We start from the raw sequence: 15,944 nt of genomic DNA on the forward strand, positions 1-15,944 counted from the left end.
ACCTTTCTTGGTAAAGTAATGTCTCTGCTTTTAAATATGCTGTCTAGGTTGGTCATAACTTTTCTTCCAAGGAATAAGCATCTTTTAATTTGATGGCTGCAGTCACCATCTGCAGTGATTTTGGAACCCCCCAAAATAAAGTCAGCGGCTGTTTCCACTGTTTCCCCATCTATTTCTCATGAAGTGATGGGACCGGATGCCATGATCTTCGTTTTCTGAATGTTGAGCTTTAAGCCAACTTCTTCACTCTCCTCTTTCACTTTTATCAAGGGGCTTTTTAGCTCCTTTTCACTTTCTGCCATATGGGTGGTGTCATCTGCATATCTGTGGTTATTGATATTTCTCCCATCAATCTTGATTCCAGCTTGTGTTTCTTCCAGTCCAGCATTTCTCATGATGTACTCTGCATAGAAGTTAAATAAGCAGGGTGACAATATACAGCCTTGACATACTCCTTTTCCTATTTGGAACCAGTCTGTTGTTCCCTGTCCAGCTCTCACTGTTGCTTCCTGACCTGCATACAGATTTCTCAAGAGGCAGGTCAGGTGGTCTGGTATTCCCATCTCTTTCAGAATTGTCCACAGTTTATTGTGATCCACAGAGTCAAAGGCTTTGGCGTAGTCAATAAAGCAGAAATAGATGTTTTTCTGGAACTCTCTTGCTTTTTCCCTGATCCAGCGGATGTTGGCAATTTGATCTCTGGTTCCTCTGCCTTTTCTAAAACCAGCTTGAACATCTGGAAGTTCACGGTTCACGTATTGCTGAAGCCTGGCTTGGAGAATTTTGAGCATTACTTTACTAGCGTGTGAGATGAGTGCAGTTGTGTGGTAGGTTGAACATTCTTTGGCTATAGTTTATTTTGCATACATTTTTGAATATTAATTTTGCAATTATATAAAACTAAAATTAGATTTTTCATTTCCTTCTGTGTTTGCAAATCACTTACCTTTATATTAAGTGGAGTCATGCAGTTTATATGCTTTTGACCCTGGCTTCTTTCACTTAGGATATTATATTAGATAATCATCCATGTTGTTGTCTGATTCTAGTTCATTTCTTTTTATTTATGGATAGTATTCTACTCATTTCTCAGCTGAGGGATATGGGAGTTGTTTGCAGTGTTTCCTGATTAATAATAAGGTGCTATAAAGATTCATGTTCAAGTTTGTGAATGAACATAGCTTTAAATCGTATGGTATTCTTAATTTTATAAGAAACTGCCAAGCTATTTTCCAGAGTGGCTGTATCATTTCTCATTTCTTCACCAGTGTAGGAGTCCAGTCTTTCTGCCTCCTTGGCAGCCATGATACTCTCTCTTTTCTTAGGTGTTCCAGGAAGAGTGAAGTTGTATCTCATTGTGGCTTTAATTTGCATTTCTCTGATGTCTAATGGTGTTGAGCATCTTTCTTTGTGCTTTTTGCCATTCATATATTTTCTTTGGTGACATATATGTTCCAGTCTCTGGCCCACCTTAAAAATGAATTATTTTCTTATCATTGGACTTAGTTTCTAATTCTAGAGATGAGTCCTTTAGCAGATATATGATTATAAAAATTTTCTCACTGTCAGTGGCTTTCAGAAGGCAACCTTTCTTAAGGTAAATGGAGTCCAATTTATTTGTTCTTTGAATTACTATGCTTTTGGTTGTGAGTTCCCCTAGTGGTGCTAGTGGTAAGGAACCTACCTGTCTATGCAGGAGACATGAGACATGGGTTCAGTCCCTGGGTTGGGAAGATCTCCTTGAGAAGAGAATGCCAACCCACTCCAGTATTCCTGCTTGGAGAATCCCATCAGCAGAGGAGCCTGGTGGGTTATAGTCCATGGGGTCGCAAAGAGTCGTACATAACTGAAGTGACTTAGCACACAGTTTTGGCTGTGTATGTAAGAAATCATTTCCTAACTAAAAGTCAGAAATCTTTTTTTTTTTTAGAATTATAGGTTTTACACTTGTACTTATGATCCATTTTGAGTCATTTTTTGGTAGAGTGGCACTTGGATAAAGGCTTTTTTTTTTGCCTTTGTTTCTTGCATATATGTACGCAGTTGTTCCAGCGCTGTTTATTGTTGGAAGGACTGTAACTTTCTCCACTGAACTGCCTATTTACCTTTCTCCACTAAATTGCCTGTTTACCTTTGTCAGAAACCAATTAGTCATGTATACGTATAACTATTTCTGGATTCTTTTCTCCATTCTATTTATCTACAAGTTTATTCTTCCTTCAATACCACTCTCTTTATACTAAGTCAGGAAACAGAGGTTCTGAGTATTTTAACTTCAAAAAGAAGGTACATTCTGCTGTTTTGCATGGTGTTGTCTCAAAGTCCTTTAGCTTTGCTTAGTTGATAATGCTGTTCATGTGCGTATCTTTGGTGATACTTTTTCTGTGTGCTCTGTTCACTGCTGAGCGAGTGTGGTGATGTATTCAGGCAGTTGTCTATTTCTCCTTTCAGTTTTGTCAGGTTTTGCTTCATGTATTCTGAAGCACTGTTGTTGCATGCATACACTCTCACGTTTGTAATGTCATTTGGGGCAATTGCCCTCTTAATATTACGATTAAGGCGTGTTCATCTTTGTCTTTATTCTGAAGTCTGGTTGACATGATGTTAATGGAGCTACTCCTGCTTTCTTTTGTTCAGTGTTTGCATAGTACCTCTTTTCTATCGTTTTATTTGTACCCTTTTTACACTTTATATTTCAAATGGTTTACTGTATACAATGTAGAGTTTGGTCTTGATTTTTTCATGTAATATGATGGTCTTTTTTATTTGAACCTGAAGTAATAAATTGTTCATTAGAAGCAAATCAGTGACTGAAGGAGTTTACACATGTCCCCAAATGTGGAAGGTACCCTAGAGTGGCAGATTTTCAGCATAAACAAAATTTCCCTAAAACCATATGGAATTATCTGTTTGGATCATGGCTGCAAATGGAGGCTGAAGATTAAGTGCAGTCTGTTTTAGCATGTGACTGATGATCTTTATTTTTTAGTTTATATGCTTATAAAGTTTATATTTGATGTAATATTTATATTATTGGACTAAAATACACCATATTGTTAGTTGTTTTGGTTTTAATCTCTTCTTTTTTTTTGTCACCCAAGCACTTCATTTCTGCTTCCATTTTAGCTTCCTTGTTCACTTTTTTATTTAAAAATTTTTATTTTGTTTCATAAAAATTTTCATTAATATTTTATTCATTGCCCTGAGTTGTATAATGTGCATCTTTAACTAATCAGAGTCTACTATAAAACAGTCATGCTGCTTACCTTGTGGTGTAGGGTTCAGCGGCACTTTCTCAGTTTCTTCCCCTGCGCTTTGTGCTGTGTTGGCAGGCCTCTCGCTTCTGCATATGCCATAAACACAGTGAGTTGTTGGTACTTTTGCTTCACACAGACATCATTTAGAGCAATTAAACATGCAGTAGAATGTTGTATTTGCCTTCACTTATTCCATTGCAGCTCTCTTTCTTTGTGTATGTGTTGTGTCTTCCCCCAAATTTTTTAAGTGTGTTGGAACTGTTCTCACCTGTTAACATTTACATCACCAATTGCTGACTCTTGGAGGCTCTGTTAAAAATTTAATGTGCAAAGGTAGCTAGGAATATGTTTGATTTGTAAGTTTCTTTTGTTCTTAGAATTTCAGAATCACCAGAGTGAAAGTATCATAAGATACCTTCCTTAGGACTACCCTGCTTTGTCCTTTGGCCTAATCTTCAAAGTCTGACACGTTTGCTTCCACTGGTCTTCTTTCAAGATTTATCTGAGGCTCTCGCTCTCAGGTTGTACTTGAGCCCGTGTGGTGTCTTTCTGTTTCTGTCTCATCCTCTTGCTCTCATGACTGGAGAGGGTGCATCAGGACCACAATGTCCTGCTTTTTAATGGTCTCTTTTTAGTAACTTCACATGTGTATCACATAGAGATAGACAGTTATTGAGTCTCTTCTTACCATTCTCTTTACAGGTAAACATTTTCTGTACGTCTTCAAATTTTTTATAGAGAGATAAATCTGCTTTTTCTCTGTATATCTTTAACCATTTCAATAGTATTTTCTCCTGGACATTTCACACCATCATTTTTGTTAGTGCGTGTGTAGGTGGTAACAGTATTCACCAAAACAAAGGATCCAGTATCTCTACAGGGCGAATACTGGTTTGGGGAGAGTAGCAGGGTTCCAGTGGTGTAGTGTAAATCTCAAAGGTCCCCAGCATGCTTGCCAAGTACTGGGGACTTTCCTGACCTTTAAGGCCTGGTGCTGGACTTAAGCTCCCCCCACCTCCCCCGAAGTCATGAGCTTTGTTGTGGTCCAGGTGCCTGCCTTCAGGAAGGGGCACAGGCTGTGAGATTGGGTAGAGGTCCTACAAAATCTGTGTTTACCTGACGAGCCGTGACTGAATGCAGCAGGTCACTTGAACAGAGATGGACTAGAAGTAAAAGGGCAAACAGGAAGATTGAGCACAGTATCCTTAATTACATAGAAAAAAGTCCTCCCAAGTTTGTCGAGTCCTGTAGTAGAACGTAAAACACTTGTCAGTTATGAGGGTAACTGCAAGAGATACTTGTTTTCAAGCTTTCCCCTTAATTTCTTACTGAGAGCATAACATTTTCTTTTTGTCTTTTTTCCCCCTCAAGGGGTGCTACATCCATTGTGTACAGATGCAAACAGAAGGGGACCCAGAAGCCTTATGCTCTCAAAGTGTTAAAGAAAACAGTAAGTTTATTTCATTGTATAACAGCGTCTCTAAGAGATACGTGACCTGGAGAAGCAAAGAGCCCTGATCCAAGGGACAAAGGGCCAGAGGACTGTGGTGTGCAGCTCACTCGCTTGGGCTGTTTGCGAAAGGACAGCTAGATGAGTTGTTTTCTGATGGAAACTATCATTCTTTGAAAGCAGCTGGATCCCAAATTAGATATGGCTGTGGTGGAAAAAAGTAGGGGATGGAAAAAGATTTAGAGTTTCCAGGTAAGATTTGCTTCATATACCTGTCATGTTTTCAGATATGTATGCATGTGTGTATATATACACACACACACACACATATATTTAATCTCCAATCACTTGATATACTAGAAAAGCTTGCCATTTAGAAACACCTAAATGAAACACAAATAGATGCATTTCTTAGAGAATCCATCCACTTCTAAGTCGATTTTCAGATGGTGCTTTTGCTTCAGTGAACTACAGCCAGACAGATGCTAATGTATCTGGGACTTAATCTGCTCATCTAAAAAGTTAATATTTGAACAAGAAGGAAGGATTTTGTTATCATATTGGTTTTTGTTTTTTTTCCCCATACTTGTAGATGAGCTGAGGGGGCAAAGGTTACTTAGGCTTATCCCCAGTAAGTACCAACTTCTAAGGTGAGAGGTCAAAATTCGAATACCAGTCCGTAATTCTGGCGTTTTATACTCCTGTTGCCTCAGAGAGGGTTTGTCATTGTAATGCCTTACTGATACTTTCTGTCCTTTGGTAATTTCCCCTTCTAAAACCACAAAAGACAGTATATTCTTTTATAGTGAACTCTTCCTTTGTCAAATTTTATGTGAACAAATATGTGAAATACATATACTTTTGAAAACCCAGCTGTAACTTACGCTGAGAAGAGACATAACATAACTTTTGAAATCAAATAATACCTCTTTGAAGCCAAGGGGTGTTTTTCGTAAAGGCAACTTAATATCACCAGCTGTTGTATTGTATTGTCTGGCACAGGGAAATTTTAGACTCTCATGTAATGAATAAGAGAATAATGGCACAAGGTATTCAGTCAAATAGAAGCAGAATGAAGTTTTGAAACAATCTGTCAGAATTTAAGGCCATTCAACTAACAAGAGCAGTGTAACTGAGGAAAGTAGTAGTTTAAATGGCAGTTGTTCCTAATAAGCTCTTTCTTCTGAATTTTCCATTTGGTATAGGCAATGATTCCAGAATGCAGAGGGATCTTTTCCTCAGTAAGATTTGAAATTTTCTCCTAAATCAATTTCTTATGATCATAAAATGTATTTGAGCTAAAGGATTATTAAAATTTTATGAAAGAGAATTTCCTATTAAACATTTCAGTTCAGCTCAGTTCAGTCGCTCAGTCGTATCCAACTGCTTGCAACCCTGTGGACTGTAGCATGCCAGGCCTCCCTGTCCATCACCAACTCCTGGGGCTTGCTCAAACTCATGTTAAACATCTACTTTTACGAAAATTATTTAGCATGCTTTAGCAGTGGTCATACAAGAGATGTTTTTGGACTTGGTTGTATCTTTTCTTGATGGTTAAAAAAATTGGCAGTAAAATTTGTGTGTGGTTATTCTATTTTCATAGTTGACGAAACTTTAACAGGTACTAGCTATATAAACATCGAGGGAAATAAGTACTCAGAAATGACTTGTGAATGCTCAGGATCACCAAGGACAAAGGGTTGATTTCGACAGTACTTGCTATGTCAAAGATCTTTGGATGAATTGGAATAAGAGCTAAGTGAAGACATTTGGTAGGTTCATGACTCTCATTCACTGGGAAAGTAAAGCTCTGGTTTGCCCTGCCCGTCTATTCTTCTCCACCTCTGTCATGGAAGCATCTTCCTCAGAAGACAGGCAGGAAGAAAATGTGGATGAGAACCAAGTGTCAGGTGGCACTGCAGAGCGACGCTGCGAGGCAGATGTTGTCAGACACGCTTACTGTTGTGCCAAACAGAATGAGAGAAATCCCTGGGGAGACCCGAACTTTGACCATGAGTTAGATGGAGTTCCCAGCATTGTCTCCTGGAATCAGCCTTGCCCAGAGATGTGTAAGTGAGACGAATAGCAGGCAAAACCTCAAAGAGCAGTTGCCTCCAGTGTTTAATTCTATATAGGTCATGAAGACAGAACTTCCTTCTCCAAATGAAATGAGCAAAGCCTAAGAATCTATTTATAGAGGAAAAGTGATACAGGGGAGATGAAGTATTTTGGCAAATTCAGTTTAAGATCTACTCTTGATGGGGAAAGGGGGTTTCAGAAAACTTGAATCATTTATGAAATCTATTTATTAGATTGAGCCACATAAAATTGCATCTGTTAAACTGTTCTTGACCTATAAAAATGACAGTTATGTGGTTTAACTGACAACTTTGGGGCTACTATATTACTCCACTGGATAATTCCTTGGGTCCTCATTTTATGACCAGCCCTAAATTTAAGAGATTTGAAAGATTATCTACATCTATCTGTCTATCTGTCTATCAATCACTTCTCAGCTATCTGTGAGAATTTCTCAGGTTTGATATAATAAACTACCATAAATTGGATGGCTTAGAACACTTAAAATTTTTTTCCCGCTTTGAGTTCTAGAATTCCGCATCAGAGGGATAGCAGGGCTGGTTCCTTCTGCGGGCACGGAGGGGGACTTGGCTCCAGCCTCGCTCCTGGCTTCTGGGGACGGCTGGCAGTGCCGGGTGCTCCGTGACTGGCCACTGCACTCGTCTCACCTCTGTTTTCATCACATGGCAGGCTTCTTGCATGTCTTCATACCATCTTTCCTCTCTGCGTGTCTGTGTTTAAATTTCCTTCTTATAAAGACATCAGTTCTGTTGGAGTAGGGGCCTACCCTACTCCAATATGAGCTCATGTTAAACTAACTACTTATATTTACAACAACTAATTCCTAAAGTTTCACTGTTAAGGACTAGGGGTTAGGACTTCAACATAATTTGGGGAGGGATACAATTTCACCCAGAATACTATCTATGAAATAGGACCTCTAAGGTGAATTTCAAAATATTCCATTCAATAATCTATCTGAAGTTGAATAAAATTTTTTTCACAGTCAAGAAGCTAATGAACATAAAACCCATCCATTTTATAGGTGATCAGATTCATATATAAATGTTTTCAAGTCCAAGAAAACGTTCCTATTTCTTCAACAAGTTAATTATTTGATAACAATAATCCTCTTTCCTGGGATCTGTTAAAGAGATTTTTAGGAAAGTTTACCCAAATTTCATTTTGTGGCAATATTATGTTCCTTTCTCATAGCTTAATATTTTAGGAAAGATTTAGTTTATATTGGCACTATGGGACTTATTCCCCCTATAAAACACCCTGATTATCATTGCCAACGCATTAAGAAGACAAAGACTCTAATTAATCCATCAGAAATCAGAATAAAGCATCCCCTCTCATGAAGAAATCCATATTCCATCAGTTGATAGGCACAGGACAGAGCTGATATGATAATAAACATAAAGTAAATTGTAACGTTCAGACAGTTGGGTATTTTGGCTAATAAAATATTATTGCAGGAAATAAACAGTAATTATAACAAAAATATTTTAAATGACCATATGTTTTATGTTGTTCAGTCACTCAATAATGTCTGATGGACTGTAGCGTGCCAGGCTTCCTTGTCTTTCACTATCTCTCAGAGTTTGGTCAGACTCGCGTCCATTGAACTGATGATGCCATCCAGCCATCTCATTCTCTCTCACCCCCTGCTTCTGCCCTCAGTCTTTCCCAGCATCAGGGTCTTTTCCTATGAGTCAGCTCTTCACATCAGGTCGCCAAAGTATTGGAGCTTAAGCATCAGTCCTTCCAATGAATATTCAGGGTTGATTTCCTTTAGAATGGGCCAGTTCAGTCTCCTTGCTGTCTAAGACTCTCAAGAGTCTTCTCCAGCACTACAATTCAAAAGCATCAATTCTTCAGCACTCAGCTTTCTTTATGGTCCAACTCTGACATCTAGACATGACTACTGGAAAAACCATACCTTTGACTATATGGACCTTTGTGGGCAAAGTGACATCTCTGTTTTTTAATATGGTGTCGAGATTCGTTGTAGCTTTTCTTCCAAGGAGCAAGCATCATGGCTTGCTTCATAGCTGCAGTCACCGTCTGCAGTGATTTTGGAGCTCAAGAAAATAAAATATGTCACCGTTTCCATTGTTTCCCCATCTATTTGCCATGAGGTGATGGGACCAGAAGCCATGATCTTCATGTTTTGAATATTGAGTTCTAAGCCAGCTTTTTCACTCTTTTGTTTCGCCCTCATCAAGAAGCTCTTTAATTTCTCTTTGCTTTCTGCCATTAGGGTGGTCTCATCTGCATATATGAGGTTACTGATATTGCTCTTGGCATTGATTCCAGCCAGGAGAAATCTTGATTCCAGCTTGTGCTTCATCCAACCTGGCATTTCACATGATGTAATCTGCATAAAAAGTGAAAAGTGAAAGTGAAGTCAGTCATGTCCAACTCTTTGTGACCCCATGGACTGTAGCCTACCAGGCTCCTTCATCTGTCCATGGGATTTTCCAGAAAGAGTACTGGAGTGGGTTGCCATTTCCTTCTCCAGGGCGATCTTCTCAACCCAGGGATCAGACTCAGGGATCAAACCCAGGTCTCCCACATTGTAGGCAGATGCTTTTACTATCTGAGCCACCAGGGAGGTACTCTGCATAGAAGTTAAATAAGCAGGGTGATAATATACAGCCTTGATGTACTCCTTCCCCAGTTTTGAACCAGTTCATTATTCCATGTCTGGTTCTAACTGTTGCCTCTTGACCTAACTGTTGCATACAGGTTTCTCAGGAGGTAAGGTGGTCTGGTATTCCCTTCTCTTTAAGAACTTTCCACAGTTTGTTGTGATCCACACAGTCAAAGGCTTATGTGTAGTCAATGAATATGTGGATATAATACCATATTCTTTATCTATAGATAGCTTTCATTTCTAGATTTAGAATACATTGAAATATATATTGACCAACATTATTAATGTCTGCAACTTAGTTTAAAATAATTCTCAACCAAAAAATATGTGTATGTGTGTGCACATATGGGGAGAGAGAAAGAAAATATGACCGAAGTCAATAGTTACAAAGTTTAGGACAATGTACTAATGTTCATACTGGTATTTCCAAATTTCAGTGTATGAGAAAATTCTCCTAACAAAAAATTTGTTTTGAAACATACTTTACCACTGAGATCTTGTTCAACTTAACTTTTCTTTGGCCATTCAGAAAGTGTTTCAAGATCTTACAGTTTCTAAATGTCGTGATAAACAGCAGTGACTCTCTATCATAGAGGTGTTGAAGTGCCAGAAAACAGAAAATGGTGCTAATAGTTGAACCAACTTTTGCTATGCTGAAACTCCTGAGCTCTTGCAGAAACAGTGTCCACCTGTCTCGCTGCGCTGGTGATGAGGGGAGAGCTCTGACGGCAGTGCAAGTGAACAAGGAGGGAAATGGACTGAAGGCTGTTTGGGTTGCTCAGGCTCCCTTGGGGGCTCAAACGGTAAAAAAAACTTGCTTGCAATACAGGGGACCCAGGTTCAGCCCCTGGGTTGGGAAGAGCCCCTGGAGAAGGAAATAGCAACCCACTCCAACAGGTGGTTCATTTTGAAATGTTTTTCAAAGTCGTATTAGAGATCCTGGGCCAAAGAAGTCATCAAGTCACTAGAAGCGGCATGCCTACTCTCCTTCCGAGAAAAGTATCTCATTTTGTAACTTTTTATTTTGAAACACAGATTCACAGCCAGTGCTATCTCTGTTGCCCATTAGTAACTCCTTACCTTGCATGTAAGGACTAATATCAGGGGAACTGCAAACTTTTGTAAAGCAAATCCAGGGTAAAGGAAACAAGTCTTGACATTTTCTTTCACTTGAAAAAGACTGCATTCAGTTTACTATAAAATCCTTCCATGAATACCCAGTATGGAATCTAAGATTAGTCTCAGTGTGTAAATTCAGAATTTATGAGTCTGAGAGCCCATCTCAGTTTCCTGACTCTCCTTAGGAACGGCTTGGTTGTGGGGTAAGATCATGGGCTGTGGAGCCAGACAGCCTGAGTTCAGGATCACTTCCGCCACTTACTACCTGGATGACTTTACAGCAGATATGTACATCTCTTAATGTTAGTTTCTTCATCTGTGAAATGGGTTTAAGAACATCTAGTTCATGGCATTTTACTAACAATTATAAAGAGATAATTTATGTAAAATATTTCTCAGTACCTAGGGAACATATAATAAATGGTGAACATTTTTCTTATTATTAATTGTAATTGGGGTCACAAAGAGTCAGACACAACTTAGAAACTAAACAACAATAACAACCACACAGATATTTTATATTACAATAGTACTGTCTTATTCTGTGTAATTCTGATGTTTTCATTAGCTTGATTGAAAACTAAACAGTGAGCCACCAGATATGTTGTATACTGCTGTTTGAATAAATTATATCATTTTGGGAGTCCTTTTAAAATAATCTGCCAAAAATGGATATGCATCTTTTTAAAATTAACTTTTATTGGAGTATAGTTGCTGTGCAATGCTGTGTTGGTTTATGCTGCGCAGTAAAGTGAGCCCATTGTACGCATACATTCACCCCTCGTGTTTTGGTCTCCTCCCCATTTGGGTCGCCGCAGAGCACTGTGCAGTTTCCTGAGCCGTGCAGCAGGTTCCCATCATTCACCTGCTTTATATAGTGTCAATCATGAATAGATGTCTGCCTTGACTTCCGATTCATCCACCCCCTATTTTACTATTATCAATAAAATTTATTGTGATACTAAAGATTTCCGGTTATATGACCTCATACTTGAATCTTGGAGGCCCATGATTCCTAGATTTGAGCAGTTTCAACCCTCCTGTTCTATTCTGATTTTTGACGTTGGAGCACTGTCTCTTGATCTGTAGTGAGGAAAGTGTTCTGGGTCTAAATGTTGTCATATTTTAGTTATTATGATATAAAGTTGCCTATAGATTGCTGGAAAGGCTTTTCTTGAATAATTTAACATTCACATGGTAAATGTTTCTGACTTTTACAAAATTTTCATTAAATGCCCAAAGGCTAAAAGAGGCTTTTAATCTCTTCTCAGTTGGTTGAAGAGCTACACATTGTGACTTGCTAATCATTCTGTGAGTTAGTTTTTAACTCGTATTCCTTTTTCCTGATATTCTTATGAATTAGATCTTGGAGACTCTGAAAGGCTGCTCTAGATTGAACTGCAGAAAGTACACAGGCCTACCTCAAACTCTCGGTAGCTGGATCTCCAAGACATCTCCTAGAGGAGTTTTCAGCTTCTTCAGTTCCGAAATGGAAGTAATGCTATTGACTCCACTCAGTAAACTGAAGGTTACCTGCTTTTATCTCTTTCTGTCTGACCTTTGGGAGCATGGAAACCAATAATAGGCCCTTTGCTCTCCAGGATCTGTGACAGACGTAGGAAAGGTGGCTAGGTTAGTCTGGGTTAAAGATTCGCAGCCATTAAACATTACTAATGCTTGAAACGTAGCTACTTTGAACCACTCATTGGTAGGCTCTAGAAGTGCAGTCAAGGTCGCCCTTGGTCAGTGATGGAGAGGACAATAATAAATCACTAGCTCAAAGAGATCTTTTGAGCCCAATTGAGGTCTCAGAACACATTAAGGAAAGTAGCTTGCAGATAACAAGCTGTGTCAAGTGAACTGAAACTTCAGGCGTTCTGTCCGTTGGAACCTATTGATTTTCATAGGGACTATTAAGCCAAGTTCCCTGGAATAAGAACAGGGATATTTCTATTGAGTTTGTGACAAGTATATGTCTACAAGAGAAGAGAGATAACAGGGTAGAATGCTAATCTTGACCTGATTTGTATGCTCTGCCATTCAGAGATCCACTTGGAAGTCTGGGTGTTCTTAGAGCAACTTAGTCATTCTAATTTGATTTTTTTTTTTTTTTTTGATAGAAATGCTGCTGGAATCCGTCACAATTCAGCTCACTTATCTATCTTCTCATTATATTGATCTTTCACAGGCATTTTGTTGCCTTTTGAAAAGCATCACCGTAATTCAGAGGCAAGCTGGTGCAAGAGGAGTACATGTACTAATGCTGCAGCTCACAGAAGAGCTGGCATAATGTGCCCCCGAGAGCTGGAGGCACAGAGTGCAAGTGTTCGTCACTCAGTCTTGTCCGACCCTTTGCAACCCCGTGGACTGTAGCCCACCAGGCTTCTCTGTCCATTGACTGCTTTAAGCGAGAGTATTGCAGTGGGTAGCCATTCCCTTCTGGGAATCTTCCCAACCCAGAGGTTGAACCCAGGTCTCCTGCATTGGAGGCAGATTCTTTACTCTCTGAGCTACCAGGGAAGCCCCAGGGGAGCAGGGAGAGAGAAAGAGTCAGAGAGGGGGAGGCGCTGAATATGCGGGTGCTGGTCTGCATGCTGTCACCCGGAAGAAACAGGCTGTGCCCGACACCACCCGCTCAGGCTAGCACGCTGAACCCTCCCGTGCTTCTGCAAGTGGTGAGTGGTTGGATCTAAAATGGTCTTCACCCTGTATATGGAATCTGTGGCGCAGCAGCAGGAGACGACTAGCCCGAACTAGAGGAAATCTTAGAGGGAGAGCTTATGTCACCATTCCCTAGCAGAAGAAAGGGACGGAGCTTCTCAGAGACCTGAGTGGGGAAGGCCTAGTAACCAGAGGAGAGGTGCAGAGAGACTGAAGGAGCTCCAGGAGGGAGGGCTGGGGAGTGGAGCAGATGGGCCACGCTGGGAGAGGAGAGACGGGATGAGCCTGCAGGCACACTCAGGATTTCCTGACTTAGTGAGCTCAGGGAGTGAGAGCTGGGGAGCAGATGGGCCACAGCAGGGAAAGGCGAGGCTGAGAGGAGCTCAGGGAGTGAGGGCTGGGAAAGCTGAGGCTGAGAGGAGCTCCGGGAGGTGAGAGCTGGGGAGCAGATGGGAAAGGAGAGAGAGTGAGGAGAGACAGATGAGCCTGCAGGCACTACTCAGGATCTCTGACATACTGAGGAGGAGAAGGGCTGTAAGCTTAGTGCTAACCATGAAAAACATTCTAGTAAGTTTTTATTTTTATATTTATTTGTGGTAAAAATTGAATAATGGTCAAAGCTGCATCTATCCAGACAATGCAAGAAGAGGAGAGAAAACAAGGCTAAGAGGAGATCAAGTCCTGGAACTCCAGACTGTTGATCTGTTGAGAGAGAGGAAATGCATGACTGTGTGCAAAAGATATCGATTAGAATAAATCCAAATAATTTTCAGTATTGGATTAGCTTGCAGCAGTTTATTTTTTTTAAAGAAAATGTTCTCAGATTACCATATGCCAGTTCCACAATTTAAACAACAAAGGATAAAAATGGGAGCCACACTTAATTAATCAGCAGTCTGTAGCAACCCCTTCTATATGTTAATACAAAAATACTTCATGGGAATTTTCCATGGAAACCAAAGGACTCAGTAGCATGGAGTCCTAAATCTGAGCCCTTTCTGTTTGATACCGGATAGGTCCCGAAAGAGAAAAAAGAGTGAAAAAAAGGGAAGGAATGGTCGTGGCCCCGATCTGGTACTGAAACTAGATATTGCTCCTTGCTAATCTGATTAAGGATGAAAAGCCTTTGCTGACTGACACATAGACACGGAGAAGCTGAGTGCAGTTCAAGTCACTCTGTGAAACAGGAGTTTTCTATGTACAGAGAAAGCAAGCAACATATTTCTTTTCTAAATGCTGTGAAACCGTAGGTTAGTGAGTGTCAGTGTACAGCACTCACTACCAAATGAAAGGGAAGTAATGGAGTGTGTAATGGTCAACGATGAGGGTGTCGCTCCCTTTGTGTTTCTGTCTCCTGGATAGACAGGATGCCGATGGCCCACCTGTGCCCACGTACGTGGCTCCCTTTGTCTCTCTGTCTCATGGGTACACAGGCCGCACCGCTGGCCCACTGGTGCCCGTGTATAAGGCTCCCTTTGTCTCTCTGTCTTGTGGGTACACAGGCCGCACCGCTGGCCCACCGGTGCCCATGTACAAGGCTCCCTTTGTCTCTCTGTCTCATGGGTACACAGGCCACACCACTGGCCCACCGGTGGCCGCGTACATGGCTCCCTTTGTCTCTCTGTCTCATGGGTACACAGGCCACACCGCTGGCCCACCGGTACCCGTGTATACGGCTGCCTTTGTCTCTCTGTCTCAGGGGTACACAGGCTACACTGCTGGCCCACCGGTACCCATGTATACGGCTGCCTTTGTCTCTCTGTCTCAGGGGTACACAGGCCGCACCGCTGGCCCACCGGTGCCCGTGTATAAGGCTCCCTTTGTCTCTCTGTCTCAGGGGTACACAGGCTGCACCGCTGGCCCACCTGTGCCTGTGTACATGGCTCCCTTTGTCTCTCTGTCTCATGGGTACACAGAGCACACTGATGGCCCACTGGTGCCCGTGTATATGGAATTCCAGTTTGCTCTCCATTCTAATTGTCAGTATCACAGGGTACATTCAGTTAAAGCTGTCATTCTTGATCTCTGTCCCACAGATATGAAAAATGTATCATATGGCTAGTTATATCTACAATGCTTTTTGCCCCATAGAATGTGAGGCTGTCACTGGAAGGATTTTTCTTTGAAATTTTGAGATCCAGATAGTTTAGAACTAATTTTCATGATAGCATCAGTACATAGTTGGGTGTCATAATCAGTTTCAAGGTGTGACAAAAATGATGAAGTAGTGTAGGCTGTGAATGACTTCTTTTATGGACAAGTCACAGTGAATCCAAGTTTGCTATCGTCATCATTTGAATTTTGACATATTTTTTTGAAGGGGAATGTGAATGAGTGTAATGATTTGCCTACCATATTTATATGTGCATAAAAGAAGCAATTTAAGCATCCTTTATTTTCTATGACAGTTAAAATTCTTCCTGAATCTGATACCAACCTGTATCTGGGGGGAAGGTGCTTAAAAGTTTTAGTCAAAGGTATCTTAGTTTTTTTTTTTTTTTTTTTTTCCAGTTTGAGTCTCTTTTAGCTTGGAAGAATTTCTCTAGGGTAAGAATTCAGTGTAAATCCAGCTCTCTCTGAGAGCTGTTTCTCTGTCACCGGCTCTTCCTACGTTGGCATCTGGATTCAAGGGTGGCTGTCACCGTGGACGTGGCCCCTTCCATGTGGACAGCACAGCGGTGCACACGGCCACCCCCTGGTGCTGACCGCCCCAGCC

The 15,944-nt window shown here is 40.7% G+C and overlaps 1 protein-coding gene across 2 annotated transcripts in view; it reads left to right on the plus strand.

Moving 5' to 3' along the window:
* Positions 1-15,944, plus strand: part of CAMK4 (calcium/calmodulin dependent protein kinase IV) — a 274,481-nt gene that overhangs the window by 116,479 nt on the left and 142,058 nt on the right. Inside the window, exon 2 of one of the 2 annotated variants that reach the window (XM_027970560.3) lies at positions 4,629-4,707. The exons of the other annotated variant lie outside the window; for it this stretch is intronic. Within the exon in view, the coding sequence (XP_027826361.1) occupies positions 4,629-4,707 (79 nt within the window). The remainder of the gene's footprint in view (positions 1-4,628; positions 4,708-15,944) is intronic. 2 annotated transcript variants of the gene reach the window in all.

The sequence above is a fragment of the Ovis aries genome, chromosome 5, assembly GCF_016772045.2.
Source record: "Ovis aries strain OAR_USU_Benz2616 breed Rambouillet chromosome 5, ARS-UI_Ramb_v3.0, whole genome shotgun sequence".
In the NCBI taxonomy this organism is placed as follows: Eukaryota; Metazoa; Chordata; class Mammalia; order Artiodactyla; family Bovidae; genus Ovis; species Ovis aries.